At 39.1% G+C, this 20,437-nt stretch overlaps 1 protein-coding gene and 1 pseudogene across 1 annotated transcript in view; one reads left to right on the top strand and one right to left on the bottom strand.

Moving 5' to 3' along the window:
- LOC117794582 (contactin-associated protein-like 3) overlaps positions 1–12,904 on the bottom strand; it is a 202,694-nt gene extending 189,790 nt beyond the window's left edge. Inside the window, exon 1 of the mRNA XM_071602719.1 lies at positions 12,804–12,904. Coding sequence (XP_071458820.1) covers positions 12,804–12,888 — 85 coding nt within the window. The 5' untranslated portion in view covers positions 12,889–12,904. The remainder of the gene's footprint in view (positions 1–12,803) is intronic.
- A 2,028-nt stretch (positions 12,905–14,932) lies between these two features.
- On the top strand, positions 14,933–15,640 carry LOC114106266 (U11/U12 small nuclear ribonucleoprotein 35 kDa protein-like; annotated as a pseudogene).
- Positions 15,641–20,437: the final 4,797 nt, after the last annotated feature.

Below are 20,437 nucleotides of genomic sequence, written 5' to 3'. Positions count from 1 at the left end.
CACCACAGATAAGCCTCCCTGGGGTCAGGCCCCATAGAAAGTAGATTATGGGCCAGGAATGGTGGTGCAGAACTGTAATCCCAGCAGCTCTGGGAGGCTGGGCCTCAGCAACTCTGCCTCAAAACTAAAAAACAAAAAGAAAAAGAAAAATGACCGGGGATGTCCCTCAGTGGTTAAGCACTCCTGGGTTCAATCTGTAGTTACCTACCACCAATTTAAAAATGAAAGAAAAAAGTAGACTGGGAAACCCTCACATGCTTGATGATCTCATCCACCCATTCTACACCATGCACATAATTTCTGGGTTTAGGGGAAGATATCCATATATAGAACAGTGAATGAACCAACAAGCACTCATTGAAACAAAACATGATTTTTTTCCTAAATAGGAAACAAGTCTCATTATTAACAGCATGCAAAATATCACACTTATTTTCTAATAATCTCATTTTTTTAACAAATGTTTAAGATTAAAATCCACTGTGTTCCCAAAGAACATAAATAAGAACATCCTCCTCCTTATCTTCCCCACATAATGATCTCAGTCCCTATTTATATAACAACTGAGATTTTTCAGATAACTGTTAAATATCTACTAATTTAGACCTTATCAAATTTTACTATGTTTTATTAATTTGCTTTGCCTACTATGGATTAGAGTTTTTTTCACTACATTTTCTTTGGATTGTCTCTTCTTTGTGAAACACATCCTTCCTTTTTTTTCCACTAAGTTTATGGGTAGTGAGTAGGTAGTATGTATTTCTGAATAATATCTTATTGGGATAGAAGAAATAAAAGGTAGAAAGAAGACAAAGGAAGAAAAGTGAGACAACTTTAAACTCAAAGCCTTGTGATACATTTCCTCATACCTTCACTCTCTGGGTCAGTTTTCCTCCCAGGCCTGTTACTTCCCAAGCCAGATTTTTTTCCCCAGAACTGTCACTCCAAAGTTTCTAAGAAATCTACACATCTCAGGGTTCCTGAAAATTCACTCACTTATGAAAAGTGCCTTTTAGAATAGATTAAGCAAAGGGAGATTCAATATTTTAAGAAATTCATAAATTTCAAATGTTTGATCAGATAGAGGAGACAATATAAAGATCCTAAGACAGCCACACCTCACATACCTTCCCATGCCACCCCATGCAAAGACAAGAGCCTGAGTCCCCAAAAGGTGCATCTCACTCCCTTGACAGCTGCATTCTCCCTGAAATATGGATTCGTTGCTTTCCTGAAAAATCTCTGCTCCTCCCTCTCTTTGACATGTTTTGAAATTCTTTTCTGCAAAGTTTGTCAAGGACCCAGTCATCCTGAGTTAAGGTCCCCCTTTTCAGGATCTCCTCAGACTCCCTTCAGTGACATTATGGTTTGTTTTTTTTTTATTTTGGTTTTCATTACTGTGGTGCAGGGGATCAAACCCAAGGCTTTATGCATGCCAGGTAAGTGATCTTACTACTGAGCCAAGCCCCCAGCTCATGGGGTCTTAATAAATTACGAAGTTCTCTTCCCTTACTATGTACTGTTTCTGCATTTCTTTTTGCTTCTGGTATCATTGCTCTGCTAAAGGCAAACTAGTTCTCATTCTTCCACAGCAAATAGATTTATATCACTATCTTTGGTGGTTTAAAATGTGACCTTGATGTTTCTAGGTGTGCTTTTGTTGTTGGGTTGTTTTGTTTTTTTATTTTATCTTTTATCAGCTTCATGAAGTTTCTCTATGATTTTAATGTTACTAATTCTCTGAAATTTATGGAACTGACTTTATGGACAAGGATAGATGTAAATATTTCATAAGTAAATGAGGCTGCATAATATTTATCAATTGTTATATATATCAAACTGGGAAACAGTTTAAACAGTTTATTAAAAATCTTCTGTATTCTTATCCTTTCTTTTTAATTGTTTCCTACATGTCCATTTTAACCAGTTATTTTCTTTTCTTTTTTGTTTTTGATACTGGGAATTAAACCCAAAGGTGCTTAACTACACTGAGCCACATTCCCAGTCCTTTTTGTATTTTATTTGGAGACAGGGTCTCAAAGAGTTGCTTAGGGCCTCACTAAGTTGTTGAGGCTGGCTTTGAACTCTTGATCCTCCTGCCTCAGCCTCCTAAGCCGCTGGGATTACAGGCGTGCACCTCCTCACTCAGCTTAACCAGTTATTTTCATACACACACACACACACACACACACACACACACACACACTTCTATTCAGTGATCTTCCTTGAAATTTTATGCTGATTCTGCATAACAGTTAAAGCATAAAAATAAACAAATTTCACCTCCCTTCACCAATAATGTAAGAACCATGAATGCTTTAATTCTGACTATCTTTCTACATTTATTTCCAGTTGTTCAGTTCGATTTGTCTTCTTTCCTTTAATTCCACCAACTGCACACAGATGTTGTACCTTTACTATTGTTTCGACTTTGCAATTAGACTTTCAGGAGCATCATTTGTGTAACAGCTGTTGGATTCTAACTACTCACACCTGCCCCTATAATGGCTTCCTTTCCTGCCCCACCCCCATCCATTAGCACTTCCTTAGTGGTGGGTTGGTGGTCTTGCATCCTTAAAAGATTTTACTTTTCTGCAAATGACTATGTTCCCACCACTCTTGAAAGCTAAGTCTATAATCCTTGGTGTTTATTCCCTCCTAGAACTCTGAGAGCTCATGGGTCTCAATGTTGTTAGTTATTCCTACCCCTGGCTGCTTTCTACAACTTCTACTTCTGGTATTGGATGATTCCCATATGGTGGTGTTGGTGGTGTGCACTATTTTATTTTTATTCCTACACATTTCAAAGTCTTCCTGACTCACAAGGTCGGTGACCTTCTTGAATTAGGAGAATTCCCATAGATCATCTGTTAAGTCTTTCCTCCTCCTGCAGAACCCAGGACACATGCATGGATCTTGTCACTCTTCACTCTGTCCTTTAATCCATTTTTCATATTTTCCTTTTCTTTGTCTCTCTGTGTATGCCAGTTATTTATTTCAGATCTGTCTTCCAATTGGCTGAGTCTTTATCCACCTATGTCTAATCTGCTGTTTCAGAATTCACTGAATTCCTTATTTCAATAATTCACTTTTTCATGTCTACATACTCTTCTTTTTCAACTCTGCTTGATCGTTTTCATGTAAAGATTGTTTCTTTATATGAAGGAAACTGAAAGAAATAAGTTACTTATTCTGTTCTTTTTTTTCCTTTCTTCTATTTCTATAGACATTTGGCATTCTAAATCTATTTCCAACAACTACATTCATTTTGATCTCATCCTGTAGTTTGTTATTTCTGCGGGCCCTCCTGTGAAGTAGTTTCTTTTCTTATGCATTTAATGCATATGTTTCTATTGTGAGCACTGGTGGCCAGGCACCACATGTTCTTTAGAAGACTTTAGAAATACCAGTCAGATAACAAGTAGTCCATGTGTCCAGGGCCTATTCAAAGGAGCATATTTAAGGATCTGTTATGCATCACTTAATGCAGGGACACATTCTGAGAGACATTAGGTGATTTCAACATTGTGTAAACATCATAGAGTGCATTTACACAAACCTAGTTTGCTTAGACCACCGCACACCTAAGCCATATGGTATATATAGGCCATTGCTCCTAGGATGCACACATATACAGCATGTTACTGTACTGAATATGTAGTCAATTTTAACACAATAATTGTTTATCTAAACAGAAAAAGTACAGTAAAATAGTGCACAGTAGCAATATTTCAGTTCAAATAAAATATTCTGGGACCAGCATATATGCTCATCACCAATCAAAACATCATTATGGGCACATGACTGTACTAATTTCTTCAGGTACTCGGTAAGAAGTGCTATCAGCAGACTTCCGCAAAAAGAAATGTAGTTCCATTTTCAAAAAGTTTACATTCAACATGAGGGGCAGACACACAACCAACCATATGCCATATGAACTTTTTAATAATAGATGCTTAACTAATTAGCTACAGAATTGGTGCATTTTGATTTATTGACAAGGTGATTCAGGTGAGCACCTGGTCAAGGTTCAAATTACAAATCAGTTTCTGGCCCCACTTCTGAGCAGTTAAAAGCCCAAACCCTCTAGTCACAATCATGGGGTAAGAACACACATCACAGCTGAGACAAGGAAAGCCAGATCTTGGGATTTTACTAGATATTTTAGGAGAGAGAATCAGTCACATTTTTACTTCCTCAGCAAATATATACTGAGAACTAACAATCTTCCTGAACCCAACAAGATTCTACCTGATCTCCCTATAGTGACGGCAGTGATTCCCTCCACAGCATTCTCCACCCAAGATCTCCTCAGGACACACAGGTGCACAGGCACATAGCAGAATCCCCAAGATGGATCCCACTAGTTAACTGAATCTGAACTCAGAACCCAGCCTGAAAACCATTTGCTGACTGTTAGGTGGCACACTGGACCTGAAAATTCCTGAAAGGGCCACAGCTAAACTTGGTAGCCTTCACCTGGACACTGTGTCACTGCCCCCTAATGAATGGTCTCTAAAGTTCTCAGTTTTTTACTGTTTTATTTGTGCTGCTTGGACTAACCAATGAGCTATGAGCCTCCCCTTTTATCTTGAATTCTTCCCTAGTGAATTTCTGTTGACAATAGTGATAATTTTACCACTTTGCCTATCAATTCACCACTCCTAGAAATACTGTATTCAATTTAACTTTAACAAGTTCTCAGGCTGCCAAGGATTTTAGGTGTCAACAAATGACTGTAAGTCTGAGTCCTGCAGGCAGCAGGTGATCACTGCAGGACTCCAACCAGTGATTCCATGGCTTGCTCACAAGTCAGAGAAATTTTCTTGTGACTTGAGCACACCAAGTAATGGGACATTACAAAGAATATTTAAACCTCAGCCAGAGTTCCAGGAATCATCCAGGGCTATGGAAATTGAGATAGAGTCCACTGTCCACCAGCCCCAAGAATCACATGGCATTGCTATTTCCTTCTACAGAGAATAAAACCACTAAGTCAGATGATGGAACCACAAGCAACACATACCAAAAAAAAAGCTACATCCTAAAAAAATTAAGCAAGTTTCATAAATGTATCTACTATCATAATATTCTCCCAAAAGAAATACAAAAATGTTGTTTGTTACTCAAAAACTAAACTATCCAAGTTTCTATTCATGAGTTAGATATAAATGACACTGATGCTGCCTCCATGCACATCTTATATGCACAAGCATATCTTATCCTAAAGAGTAAACAGGTAGAATTTAATGAAAGCTACAGCACAGATAAGAGATAATATACATTTTTTCCCACTTTGTGATTTACAATCTTGGAGTAAATTTTTTATTGCTGTGCTATTAATGAGCATATAATAAGTATGTAGTTTCTAATTTTAAGCTAATTAAAATGCTAAATGTTTTTGTGAATTGCACTGCTATAATCATTGATATTCATTCACATAACACTACAGTACACTGATTTAGTTCAAGTTGCAGAATCAGCCCAAGGCTCATCAACAGATGAATGAATGAATACAGTATGGTATACATACACAACGGAGTTTTACTCAGTCATAAAGAAGAATGAAATAATGTCATTTGTTAGTTAATGGCTGAAACGGAGAACACTGTGTTAAATGAAATAAACCAAACTCAGAAAGTCAAGGGTAAAATATTCTCTCTCATATATAGAAGCTAGAGAGGGGGTAAAAAAGGAATAAAAATGAGATCTCATGAAAACAGAAGGGAGACCAATAGGGTAGAGGAAAGAATTGGAGAGGGAGAGAGCAAAAGAGGGCATGGGGAAGTCCCGGGGAACAGAGTCTAACAAATTAATTATGTCCCTCTGTGAATAAATCACCATGAATCTCACTCATATGTACAATTATGATTCACTAATTTAAAATAATAATAATGAGAAAACAGTAGAATACAGTAAGTGGATGGGGGAGGGAGGAAAGGAGTAGAAAATATTGGGAGTGATACTGATCAAATTATGATATGTGCATATATAAATATGGCATAAGGAATTCCACTATTATAGTTATAATACACCAATACAAATAGTAACAATTTTTTAAAGTCAAATGTTTTATGCTTCTATTAGTATTCATTCTAATATGTTGAAAATATCCATTATTTGGTGCTGGGAGCCATTAGCCAAGTAGGTATGACAATTTCCTTGCCAGCGTACCCCATGTTGCTGACATGTTGCAGCGACATTGAATGTAGGTGACCTTGCTCAAGGACCAAGGCAGATTAGGGTGTTCCCGGTTTTAAGATAATCCTGTTTAGGGCGTTCCCAGTTTAGGTTCCAGGTTTAAGGTTTAAGATTATTCCTGCTGGGAATAGGGCGTATCCTGCTGCCTGAGTTCCCCTTGAGTTCTCACGGGATTCAGACAGTATATTTTGGAGATAGAAGCCCAGTGGAGGTGGATTTGGGCAGAGAACGTGGACTTCCCCAGAACGTGATTGTAGACGGCTGGTGTGAGTTCGGGAATAAAGAGTTGCTGTTTGAATCTACAAGCTGTGTGGTGGCTCGTGATTGTGTGCCCAGCCAGACTGCGGCATTTGTGCCCAGCCAGACTGCGGCAATTTGGAACCTAATAATATTTTTATCTCTTTTCCAGCCAGCTCCCTATTCCCTTATTGAAGATTAAAAGTTCTAATGGACAAGAAAGACAGTATAAAAGGACAACTGAACTAAGCACTGTGAGGATCACACAATGATATGCAATGCCTACATCAGACCACTGCTTTCAAAGAGTTAAAAACACTTAAGCAAAGTGTTTGACTCTTAAGCAAATAGAGAAAGGTTTGTAAGCTCATTAATGAATGATCTAGGGAAGAGCATTTTGAGAAACTGAACATTTACAGGCATTTTTTAGAGGATGAAAGAAAGAGATTGGTAGATTACATAAAAACTAATTTTTATCCTAGGGCACTAATATCTTTATAGTTATCTTTCATACCTGAAACAATGCACTCATCAATTTAGCAGGTAACATCTCAGTGTCTCAATTATAATCAAATAGTAAACAAGTAAGGCAGCTGTGGGAGCATTCTCCTAGATAATTAAGCAATCATAGACACCTATTAAACAATGCCCTTGTAGAAGACTGAGAGGTCACCCTAAAACACTCTTTGACAGTATTTACAGTGATACAGAATTTTTCTTAGCATGATTTAAAAAAAAAAATTAAAGCATATGCTTTAGAATTCAAACTAGGAAAAATACATATCTATATTTTAAAAAAACATATTATATTTGGTTTTATGCCTTTCAGAAATATGCAGAAATGTATAATGCAGCTTTTAAGAAGTTATTCAATACCAACAGCAGAGGCCTAAGGCAATTGGCTTATCAGTGGGTCCCAGAGGCAGGTAGAAATAGGTAAAATTTAGAAGACACACTAAAAAACTTTTTGTGTTGAAATAACCCTTCAAAACTTCTAGAAAAATTAGTGAGGGGGAATATCCTAAAGTTCATTTCATCTTTGTTATTTAGAAACCTGAGGCTACAGCTAAACCCTGGATCAATTACTACCAAATTGTTTAAGCCATTTTACACTTTTATATTCAAACTCTGTTTTTGATTTAAAGGGGAAAATTCACCATAACATTTACTCATTCAAGGAGAGTTTTCTGTCCTTTATTAGGTATTTTGGAGTGGTTTGCTCTCCCTCTTCCCAAACAACCCATACAGAAAAGAAGATTTTCCTGAGGCCCATGAAGCTTAAGTTTTCCTCCTTACACCGTTCAGGCATGGTAGAGGCACTGAGAATGTGTACTTGTGGTCATTTTATTTGCTTTTGCTTAAAGATTCTCCTACAATTCCACAATCTTAAGACCCCCACCAAACCTGGCTCTCTCCTCACCTGATGCTCTGGGCTGAGCAGTCACATGGACTTTTATTAGAGAAAATTCTTTTGTTTTCTGTAAGTATGCACACACACCCTAGCCTTCACATTTCTGGGAAATACATTTGCATACTATGAATAAGGATCTTCTTACTAGTTTATCAAAAGTTCTTCTTAAAAAACTCCAAGTTCAAATGCACATAAAAACACTGATACCTGTGTCCAAAGCCATTTGCCCAAAGCCTGCATCAGTGCATGGCTTCTCATTCACAGGAAGCCTTCCTACATACACCAGGTTGAGCACCGGACAGATGAGACTCACTCTAGACAAACATTAAGCATGCTACAGAGGCAAGAAGAGCCTGCCTCAGTTAAAACATCAACAGAAGCTTAGTCCCTATTAGCCAAGGCAATAATTTCTTTATAGACTAATTTGATCCTCTTAGCACATGACATTACTTGAGATTGAAAATGTTCCTTTGACAATAAAGAATGTTGACAGCATTTACCAGATAAGAACAAACAATTCCATGTCCACTAAATGAGATAACTTTTGAAAGTACAGTCTTACAGAAGAGACATATGACAAAGACACTATTAGATATTTATGTAAATAAATGTTCATGACATTATACTCCTAGCAATGGGAGACTTTTCTGTGCCTCCATTCTGCATGACCATGATTTACACAAGTATTTAAGGTTGATCATGTTCTCAGGTAAAAATAACTTAGACACTACATTTGCCTATTATGTGACACTGGATATTTATACTTGAAACTGGTAATATAGTGCAAGAACTTATCAGATTAATACACTGTCACCAAAGATAATATAAAGTAATGCTTTCTACAGAAGAGACCCAAGGCTTCAATGAAGAAAGGGTACAAATCTTCAAATCAAGGTATCAATATGGTTATTCCTCAGGTCAAACGCTCAGTATTACTTGAACATCATGGGTTTCCTTCCCATGTTGGCCAACAGAATAGACTTGGTCTGCACCCACAGTATGGGCAGGGACATTTCCATGAGCAGTTTTCTGGACTTAATGGGGAGGAGGGAAGACATCAATAGATGAAAACAAACATTATTACTCTTAAAAGAGTAACTCAGAGTGTATGTCTAACTGTAATGAGCCAGAAATTTTTTTCTTGGAATATGAAGGGTACTTTTGACTGGGGAAGAAAGCAAATGGAAGCTTCTGGAGAAAAATTATAGGTGTGCAGATTCCAAGTCAGACCTACCACTGAATTGACTCCCTGAATCTGTATGTGTGGTCACTTATCAAATATTGCCATCAAGGAATAAAATTGCTAACATTTACTTCAATCCTCCTTGCAGTAGTGGGGGCACAGCAGTTGTCCCATAGAGCTTGTACTTTACCTACTTGGAGCCAATGATCCAGCTGTGAGTTAGCTTCCAACTGTGTAGTTGCTACATAGGGGAAGGGTAAACCCTATTCTTCAAAGTCACAATCCATGAGACAGCTTTCAAGCACTGGACAAATAATCAAAATGTGGACATTTTATTATTCTCCTTCTTCGTCCTCCAAAATGCCCCGAAATTAATAAAGAAATGATAGATTCACAGGGAAAATGATAAAACAGAAAGCTACCTTCTTTCTCCACTTGTGCCTCCCAGGAGGAAGTAAAGGAAATGACAACTGCTTATACAGAAAACAGGACTCTATAACTCAGAATCTGTGTTCAAATTTCCCCTGGAGTTCCCTTCAAGAGAACAGTTCCACATAAAACACTCTCATCTTGACTAAAAGAGTTTTAGAAGGCAGCCCAAGCAGTTGCTCATGTGTTTTAAAATATCAGATCCTATGTCATAGACTATAGGTTGCAGTCCATGCAACTTGGTTTTCCTCAGGGACAGAGAGAATATAGAGGAAAAGAAAAGAGAGAGAAAGGGGAGGGGGGAGTAAGAGGGGGAGAAAAAAGTAAAGCACAAGCCAATGGTACAGGCTATCTAGAAACATTTTACTCTCTGTGAACAATTCTCCTGACTCAAAATTTCCTGCTGATTAAAAAGATCATGTTGGAACTGGGGGTGTAGTTCAGTTGGTACAGTGCTTGCCTAACAAATGTGAGTCATTGGGTTCAATGCTCAGCATCACATAAAAATAAATAAATAAAATAAAGGTATTGTGTCCATCTACAACTAAGGGAAAATTTTTTAAAAGATCACGTCAAAATGTGAATGATCTCTGTGAGCACAACTTCCAGAAAGTCCTGTTCTGGAAGAGCTGCTCTCATGATCAAACCTCATGCGAGCTGATCCATAAGGAAGAAGGGTTTCCTCCTGAGAGCCATCTATGAATGAAGGAAAAATGACATTCAGTCTGTGTGCGAAGAAGATCTACGCATTTTTTTAGGTTTATGTGCACTTCTCATTTCTTTTGTGTTGGTGCTTAAGAATATTTCAGTTTAGTCATAAAGTCTATAGGAAAGGATTATTTAAGTTTTCAAAGCACTTCTTAGGAAAATGAAGGTTAGCCAGCAAAACTGTTGAGCAACACTGAGGTTCACGGCTTTGTATTAGAACCTGAAATCCCACCCTGCTAGCAAACTCCTCTTTAAAATTTCTCACACACAAGAGGCCAGCCTCAGCAAATTAGCAAAATGCTAATCAACTTAGAGAGACCTCATCTCAAAACAAAAAAATAAAAAGGGCTGGGGATATAGCTCAGTGGTAAAGTGTCTGGTGTTCAATCCCCAGTATGGCAATATTAATTAACTAATTTAATTTAATTTCTCATAAGATGGTACAGACATGAGAATAAACTCTCTATCATGACTTGATAATAACAGATTTCAAATACATGTTTTAAGTACCTTACTTGTATACACACACACACACACACACACAAATACTTCCCAAATAATCAGAAAACAAAGAAATATTAGCTTACCTAATTAGCTTGCCTAATGAGGTTAATAACATTTATTCTCCATTATTTCTACGCCCACAAGTCATACTATCAGAATGGGATCCCTAAGGAATTATCAAATGACTTTTTCTAGACTCTGTGAACCTTTAAAGCCACAAGCCATTTAAATATAATCTTGACATTTGAAGAACCATCAACAGATTGACCTTATTATCTAAAATGTCTGTGGCAATATAAATTTATTTTTTAACATTAATTTGAGTACTAAATACAACAAAATAAAAAGAGGGTGATACATGAAAGCTAGTGTTGATATTTACAGAGTCAGCCAGAGAGCCACAGGGAGCTGAGCTTAGAAACACATTCACTGCAGGCAGGTGTACTGCCCCTCCCCAAGAGCACCTGCACTTGTGACTCCTTAGCAAGAATGCTCAGTGTCAGAGGAGGCACCCTCTTGGGTTCCAGGAAATGCAATACCAATGAAAAACAAAGAAAGAGTAAAACAACTAACAATGTCAATATCACACAATTAAAACTAAGGAAACAGGAAAGGCAGCAAAGCCCTCTGCTCCTCTCATGGCAATGGTTTCTGAAGCCACATTTCCTCCAAGTAATAGTGACCTCCAGTGACTTACTTTTTAATTGTACTTCAGTGACTGTGGGTGGAATTATCTGACAATTTGTTTCTACAAACAATTAATTAGTCTGGTTATTTTTAAATCTCTTACCAAAATGACAAAGCCTTCTTGCAGGACCTTAATGATTGGGTTTTATGTAAATGCCCCATTTTAATTAATTCATGGAGGTGGTTACACAAAGCTAAGTTAAAATTGTGTCTGAAATGCAGGTTGGCATTTGCATGTTCATTTGTTGCAGGGACTCACATACACTATGGCCTTAAATGAATGGTGGAGGGGTAACTTTGCAATGCTTTTCCCTTCAGGCTAAACTTTCCGTGATGACAAAGCTAAATCTGGATACATGGCAGCAAGGTCAATTCTGAACATGTCTACCAGCACTTTCTTGAAAGTCACATTAATTTGTCCTCCTGCCCACAACTCGATTTAAAAAACAAAAAAAAATTGAGGAGGTATGGCAGAAGGGAGTGAAGGACATGAGAGACTTAAAAAATTCCTCAGGTAAGGGGCTGGGGGTGTGGCTCAGCAGTTGAGCACTCCCCTAGCACTTGCGAGGCCCTGGGTTCGATTCTCAGCACCATATAATTATAAGTAAGTAAAATAAAGGTATTGTGTCCAACTGTAACTAAAAAATTAAGTATGTTTTAGAAAAAAAAAATCCTCAGGTAAAGAAAAGCCTGTGATGGAGACCCTTAAACTTTTTAAACTTTGTTTTTAAATCGTCAGATTAAAATGCCTTGAGGTCTGCTGAATCTATTTGGCTAGCAAACGGAACCCCTCAAAATCAGAAGCAGAACAAATCACAAAATACAAGCATTTGAACGTTTAAAACCTGAATGGCAAAACGTTTTTTCCTCTAAGCAAAAGCCCTCTCGGGAGAGGGGCTGGAAGTCTCCCAGAACATGCCACGAAATCTAGGTACCCTGCTGCTGTGCCTACCAATGCAGCACCAGAGTTCTCTGGTCTGCCCCACTCCGCAAAGCGCCAACTGCAAGGATCTACGCTATGCAGGACAGAGCCAGTTCAGCAGTTGTTTCTCTTTCTTACATAGTTCTTACAAAACGCACTTATAATGAAACGGCATCAGTGATGGCACTTGCAAGCTCCTCTCATGTTCGCTCCCCTCATCTCAACTCTAAATATTCTCATGCTAATTTTAGGTTTTACAAGAACTTGCGCTTACTCAAAGAATATGCAAAAAAAGCAGCCTAGGTCTGGGGCCATAAAAGTCAAAACATGTTTCGTATATTTTAGATACGACAAGAGGGAAAACAATTTTAAACCATCCTATCTTACCGGCGGGACTTGGACATATTTTTAACGCTTCGTTTTCAGAAACAAGCCAGCGTTACATTTTTAAATATTTATTAACCCTAACAACACAATTTCTAAGTTATCAATATAAGTTTTAAAAGGTCTACTGTACTCACAAGTATTCCCCGCCACCACTGTGCTGCAGGTCTGCGCAGACAAAAGAGCGAGCATCTTGAGCAAGGCTCCAGCCACACGGTCCATGTCCACACTCTCTGGGGCTTCCCCACCCCACACTCAATATCTCGCTCCGTGCCCAGGTCTCTTGGCGCGCGCCTTTCTTTCCTCTTTCTCCAGCCCGCGCAGCCTGACGCGGCGCGGAGGTGGAACCTGCAGCCGCACCCACCCAACCCGCCACTAGGCGCTCCTCGCCCCCGATGCCCGCGGAGCCGCGCGGTCCAGGCTGCTCTGGGCCAGTGCTTCCAGTGTGCCGCTGGCACTCCTAGTGGTAAGTAGGGGAAGTGCAGACAGGGACCTCAAATCACACCTGGCTGGCTGTGGTGATGCAGGGGAGGGGTGGCTACAGACCTACTTTCCTGGCTAGTTTGCCCTAAGTTTCCCCACACAATATGCCCCCGCTAATATGAACAATTCGATATACTTCAATTTAAAGAAGCTAAGTATGAGTGGTACTTGCTCATTAGCATTGTGTCTCCACATAGTATTGAGGATGGATGGTAGTAAGTCTGTAAATATTTTGAGTTGAAAAGAGGTTGGAACAGAAATAACTAAAAGAGGTTTGAAGAAAATGATTATACATAATAAAACTTGCAACAAGAATATTTTTGTCTTCTCAGTTCGTTTCATGAACCAGATTTAAAAAAAAAAAAAACACTCCAGCTGTAAGATTTTTATTGTACATGTTCCTACTTGCAAACTTGAGAGTGATGGTCATTATGTATATAAAAGAATTATGAATTAGTATCCTAGGAGGAATAATCTTAGTCCAAATTCCACAACAGAAGAAGTGACCTTACACTAAATAAGGGGACCTGACAGATTTAATTAGTGAATGAAGTTTGGTGAGTTTGTATTGTTGCTTTCCACTCAGCTTCTTTAAAGTAATTTCCCTAAGGGACATTTTGAAAACTAATAGAATTTGAAGGTAAGGAACTGAGAGAAAAATACGCTTCACACTCTAAACCATCCAGAAGACTCAAGGAAAGACAGAATCAGGGGTTTCAAGACTCATGACCTTGAAATAAGTTAGCAGACCTAGAGGCATCCTCTACTTCCTGAACAGGCTGTGAGCAGAAGTAAATGAAGGAGTCATGAACTGGCGCCAAGTACAAGATTAGTGAATGCAGCCTATGGGAAGGTGTTTTAGTCAGCTTTTGCATCATGGTGACCAAAAGACATGACAAGAACAGGAAAAGTTTATTTTGACTCAGTTTCAAAGATCTTAGTCCATAGACCAACAGCTCCATAGCTCTGGGCCCAAAGTAAGGCATAATATCATGGCAGAAGGGTGTGGTGGAAGAAAGCAGCTCAGGGCATGATGAGGAAGCACAGAGAGCTCAGCTGACCAGGGACAAAATGTGAACCCTAAAGGTAAGTACCCAGTGACCTTACCTCCCCCAGCCACACTCTACCTGCCCACATTTACAGCCCAGTTAATCCATATCTGTGAATTAATCCACTGATAAGGTTAAGTGTTTTAGTCAGCTTTTTTGCTGCTGTGAATAAAAGGACTGGACTAGAACAACTGTAGAAGAGAAGTTTATTTGAAGGTTCACGGCTTCAGAGGTCTTAGTCCATAAAAGGTTGGCTCCATTCCTGGGAGCTCAAGGTGAGGCAGAACATCATAGCAGAAGAGTGTGGCAGACAGAAGTAGCTCACCTGATTATCAATAAACAGAGAGAGACTCCACTCACCAGATACAAATATATATAAATCAAAGCCATTCCTCCAATGCCCTACCTCCTCCAGTTACCACTCAGTTAATCCCATTAATTCACTGATTGGGTTAAGGCTCTCACAACCCGATCATTTCTTCTCTGAACTTTCTTGCATTGTCTCAGACGTGAGCTTTTGGGGAACATCTCACATCCAAACCATAACATTCAGGCTCTCAGAACCCAATCATTTCACCTCTGAAACTTCTTATATTGTTTCACACATGAGCTTTTGGGGACACCTCATATCTATGTATATATTCTCACTGCATACACAGATCAGAAAATGAAAGCTCTTGGGCATCTATCTGCATAACTTGGTGCATCTCTGCAAGCCCAAGCATGCTAAGAACATGAACAACTGGATGGCATCACCAGGGAGTATGACCTGCTTTTTAAAGCCAGCAGCATTGATAGCACTGATGAAGACCCACACCACCACAGGTGTGACAGGCTATGCTGGAACAATATCCCCCCAGTAAAGACGTCACAAGAGAACCCCCCACCGTCACCCCGTTTGTGGCAAGATTAAACTTGCAGACCAAAAAGACAGGTTAAAGGAAGTATTTTCCCACTGTGGTGACATCTGGCAGCTCCAGGTGGTGAGGGACTTGGTCATGAGCTTCTCCAAGGACTATACCTTCACAGAGTACAAGAAAAAGCTTGAGCTGCTGAAAGCCTATCTGGATGCCAGTGGCCTGGTGATACACCTGCATGTGATATTAGTGGACCATGAACTGGAGCAGACTCTCCAAGGGTGGATCCCTCCACATCTGGGGTGGGAGAATTAGGAGGGAAGAAGGAATCTGGGCAGTGGAGACTTGAGGAAACCCATTGGCCTTTTTGAAAATATGAATTTGCTGGTTTTTAAGTACCACCTCTATAGAGAAGGATAAAGAGTAAAGGAAGGAGTGATCCCAATACCAAAAGAGACACTAGGACTCCTGGACAAAGGATCCAGACCAAGGACAGGGGTCAGGAAGAGATGTCAAGAAAGACAGCCAGCCAGGGTGTAACATAAAACTGACTGGCAAAAAGAGCAGGACCTTAGGACAGAGTAGGAAGTAAGTAGAGGCCCAGCAATAACAGACCTGAAAAGGAAGGGACAACTAAGTAGGAATGGCAGGGTATTTGCCCTTATGCATTAGACATACAAATCTGTACAGTTGAATAAGAATTACTGATAATGGGTTGGTGCGGGGGGTTGAAAGATTTTAAACCTTTACAAGGATCACACTTGCCTGAAAACGAATCAGAAAAGGTGTTTTTATTATTGCTATTTTATAGTCAATAACAATAATAATAACAACACAGGACTAGATAATTTAATAACTTGCAAAGGCCACAGAGCTAATACTAGGTGTGCTGAGAGCTCAGTCAAAACATGTAGCTTCAAATTCCAAGTTTTCATTTGCCTTTACTCCTACTCAGGGGTTCAGAGAGCAGCCCTGGAGTCAGGAAAGTTCCCCACACCAGAGATCAGCAGTCATGGGGAAAACACCGACAAGAATATCCCAGGGAAGATGCAGGAGGTAAAGTGACTTTCATTCATTAATCAGATGCTTCTGCAGTATCTGCTGTGTCCCAGCACCTGATTATTTTATTTTTAACTTTTTACAGCAAACATAAATTAATGATTTGCATTTAAAGTCTAACTTTTTAAACCTATATACCAAGCTCTGCATATGTATGTGTGTGTGTGCACATGCTCTCACACACACACACACACACACACACACACACACAGCTAGGTATACACCAAATGGGGGAAAGAAGTTGAAAGTGGAATAAGCCTCCAAAAAAAGAAGAAACCAACAGCTGATGCTCAGAGCTGTGTGTCACTCATAAGAAGAACTGTAGATCAGTCTTTCCCAAGTGAAAACTAACCTCGTGGCATTTCCTGACCAATGCCTCCAGTCCTCTTCACACAGCTGGGCAAGCCCAGGCACTGAGAGACCTGAGGACCTGCCCCTGAGAGGAAGAAGGATCAAGTTGGTCAGCTACAGTGAAGCCCTTTCTAAGGTTCTCCGCAGATTAAACATGACTCCACTCATTTCCCTTCTTCATTAGTGATTTTCTTCCCTTAGATTGTTATTTCTGCATGTCTTATTTAAATCTGAAAATGCATTTAAGTTTACTCTCACGATGATAACCAATTTGCTATTAAATCTTCTGAAACTGAAAGCACTGCAAATAAAATACAGTATTATTTCTATTAAAAGTAATTTTTCCCAGAAGCCCTCAAGCCACAAATCCTGGGGAATGGTTACCAATAGACAGCCTCCAGAGAGGATAAATGTCCCTTTGTGATATAGAACACACAGCTCAACCTCTATTTGGGTTCTCTGATGAGCTGCATTCTCTATAATGAGAATGTATTTAAGCTGGGGCTTAAATAACCAACAGATGATGCATTCAATTACATAAATCTCAATTCTTGAGAAGAGTTAACCTCACCTTTATTTCAAATCCAGGCTGCTTAGCCCAGGAGGACCTTCTATAACCAACACTGGTGTCTCAGACAAGTAGGCTAAACCTCTACTGATAACTTGAAGTATACAAACAACACTGCATGCATATTTTGAAAAGTGCTTACAGAAACATTTTGTCTGACTATGTGGAAACAGACACACAGGCACATTTCCTGGTGTTCTATAGAAATAGAACCAGAGATGCTTAGAATTAAAATGGAGCTTAGAGTTGGCAGGCCAACTCCACTCAAATACTACCATGTCCCCAGTGTGGTCCTTGATGCTGTCTATGTATGACAACCACTGGCATTTCCCAAGTGCTCAGACAGGTTTACCAGAGGAGGAGGAAGACACAGAACCTCCTTCAATCACAGCATGAAGACTATCACTGACATGACCACAGAGGATTCCAGGGGAAAGATTCTAGTGTATGAAAGACATAAAAGGTGACTCTGATTTTTTTCACTCTTTCGGGAGTAGGAAGAAGGAAGCAAAGTTGTGTGTATCCTTAAAAGTACTTGTTTTTTTTTCATTTGAAATGCAATAAAATCTAGCTCGCACAATGGCACATGCCTATAATCCCAGCAGCTTGTGAGACTAAGGCAGGAGAACTGCAAGTTCAAAGCCAGCCTCAGAAAAAGCGAGGCGCTAAGTGATTTGGTGAGACCCTGTCTCTAAGTAAATACAAAATAGGGCTGGGGATGTAGCTCAGTGGTCAAGTGCCCTTGAGTTCAATCCTCAGCAACCCCTCCCCAATAATAAAAAGGTAAAAAAAAATTTAAAAGTGAAATTAAAATCTAATCTCGACATAAATAGAATACTGAGTCATCTTGAAGAGCCAAGGTTTCTAACTGTAATTTTATAGATGAAGAATGTAAATGGTAAGTCTTTCAATATAGAAAGTTTAATAAATATCACTAAATAAGTTTGGATTGAAGATCTCATTTACCAAATGGAGAAATTAGTTCAAAAACAGAATGACAGTCTATATGCTGCACCAGTCACAGTAATTTGAGTAGAAACTGAAAGGGAGTTTTAAATGTTGAATCTATCTGTTGAAATCCTCAGGTGTAGTGGTGAAAAGCTAATAACTTTTTTTCCATAAGTATATACTCATTTAAAAATTTTTTTTTTAGTTGTCAATGGATCTTTTATTTATTTATTTAGTAGTTAGTTAATTAGCTAATTATATGCAGTGCTGAGGATTGAACCCAGGGCCTCACACATTCCAGGCAAACACTCTACCACTGAGCCACAACCAAAACCCTATACTCAATTTATTATTGGCCTTTTTTCAAACAACTTAAAAAGTATGGTGTGGAGGGCTGGGATTGTGGCTCAGGGGTAGAGAGCTTGCCTAACATGTGTGAGGCATTGGGTTCGATTCCCTAAACCACATTTACAATCAATGAATGAATAAATAAATAAATAAATAAATAAAATATGGTGTGGAGTCTACGTTTTATTACTGTGTGAGACGTAATAATATTGTCTTCAGGATTCCTCTAGATACAAATCATATTTTTAAAATTTGGTTGAGAAAAGAATTGAGTTTAGAATCAATGTGAAATCTACCTAGAAGACACTGCATAGTTCAAATATGCTAAATATATACCATCTTTGATAGGCTATTATTACTAATAAGCAAAGCATTTATTCTTCAGAGAGACTAAAAGCAAGAAAATGGTTGCTGGTGTGTTTGGGTTTTTTTTTCCCCCTCCTTTTAAGTTACTACTTGGATATTGTCATGGACTGAATGTTTGTATTTTCCCAAATGCATATGTTGGAATCCTAGCCCCAATGTGATGGTCTTAATAAGGTGGGGCCTCTGCAAGATGACTTTGTTTGTTGGTACCACCCTTATGAACAAAATCAAGTGCCATATGAGGATACAGCTAAAAGACACAATCTATGAATCAGGAATAGGCCCTCACCAGACCCTGAATGTTCCAGTCCTTGATCTTGAACTCCCAAGCCTTCAGAACTAGGAGCAATACCTTCCTATGATGTATGATCTACCCAACATACAGTTATTTGTTATAACAGCTTCAACTAATTTTAACATTATATTTATATTAATTTTATTTTCCTGGTTTTAGTTAAAGGGCTTAAAGTACTGTAAGATAAAATGATGCTTATGAATAAAAATGTAATTACTGTTGGAGAACTGTTGTCATTGTTATTAAATTATATTGGAAACTCACTTTGGCAGTAGTGCATGCTCCAATTGTATATAATTAAGAAAACTGAAGCTTACCACAATGAGATCATGCCCATTTGGATGGCTATGATAAGAGAGAGAGAGTCACACGTGTGTGTGTGCAGGGCGGGGGTGTGGATAATCAATGTTGGTAAAGATGCTGGTAAGAATGAAATGGTGAAGTCACTTTGGGTCAAAGTCAGGCAGTTCCTCAAATGGTTAACTATAGGATTACTATATAATCCAACAACTTATTCTTAGGAACATAGAAAAACACAAACTGAGTTTCCTGTCACACTCACCACTCAACACCCAACATTCCTAGAACCAAAGTATGAAGGGACTTCTCCCCACCAGCGACCCATTCTTTTTGGTGAACACAGTTGAGTTTTCCACAACTAAACTGAACTCTGACACCATCCCTTTAGAATTGTTATGGGACCCCCATGTTGAGGGCTCCGTCCCACAAGGCTGCCCCCTGCTTCAGACAACAATTCTAAACTCTAGATTTTGAGCTGTGCTTCTTGCCAACCAGGTATATAGGTGAGGTTCCCATGACCCTCTTCTTGTATTTAATAATTTGGTAGAATGGTTCACAGAACCTACATAAATACTTATGATTACTGATATTAAAGGATATGGTACTGGATAGAGATAAACAGCCTGATGAAAAGACACATACAGAGAAGTCAAGAAGGGTCCTAAGTGAGGAAGTTTCTGTCACTGTGGCACTAGGGTATGCCATCCTCCTGGCACATGTATGTGTTCACCAATTGGAAAGCTCTATGACCCCCATTTTAGGGGATTTTTTTGGGGGGGATACCAGGGATTGAACTCAAGGGCACTCAACCAGTGAGACCCATCCCCAGCTCTATTTTGTATTTTACTTAGAGACGGGGTCTCACTGAGTTGCTTAGTACCTCACTGTTGCTGAGGCTGGCTTTGAATTAGCAATCCTCCTGTCTCAGACTCCCAAGCCGCTGGGGATTACAGGTGTGCATCACTGAGCCCAGCTAGGGATTTTTAGTTAGTGTTAATTAACTAATTGGTACTGGGGATTAAACACAGAAGCACGCTCCATCCCCAACACTTTTTTTTTTTTTCAAAACAAGCTCTCATGAAGTTGTTGAGGCTGGCCTCAAACTTGTCATCTCTGCCTCTGCCTCCCTAACTGCTGAGATTAAAGG

Source organism: Marmota flaviventris, chromosome 16 (assembly GCF_047511675.1).
Source record: "Marmota flaviventris isolate mMarFla1 chromosome 16, mMarFla1.hap1, whole genome shotgun sequence".
NCBI classification, from domain to species: Eukaryota; Metazoa; Chordata; class Mammalia; order Rodentia; family Sciuridae; genus Marmota; species Marmota flaviventris.
This window is presented reverse-complemented; position numbering and strand designations above follow the sequence as displayed.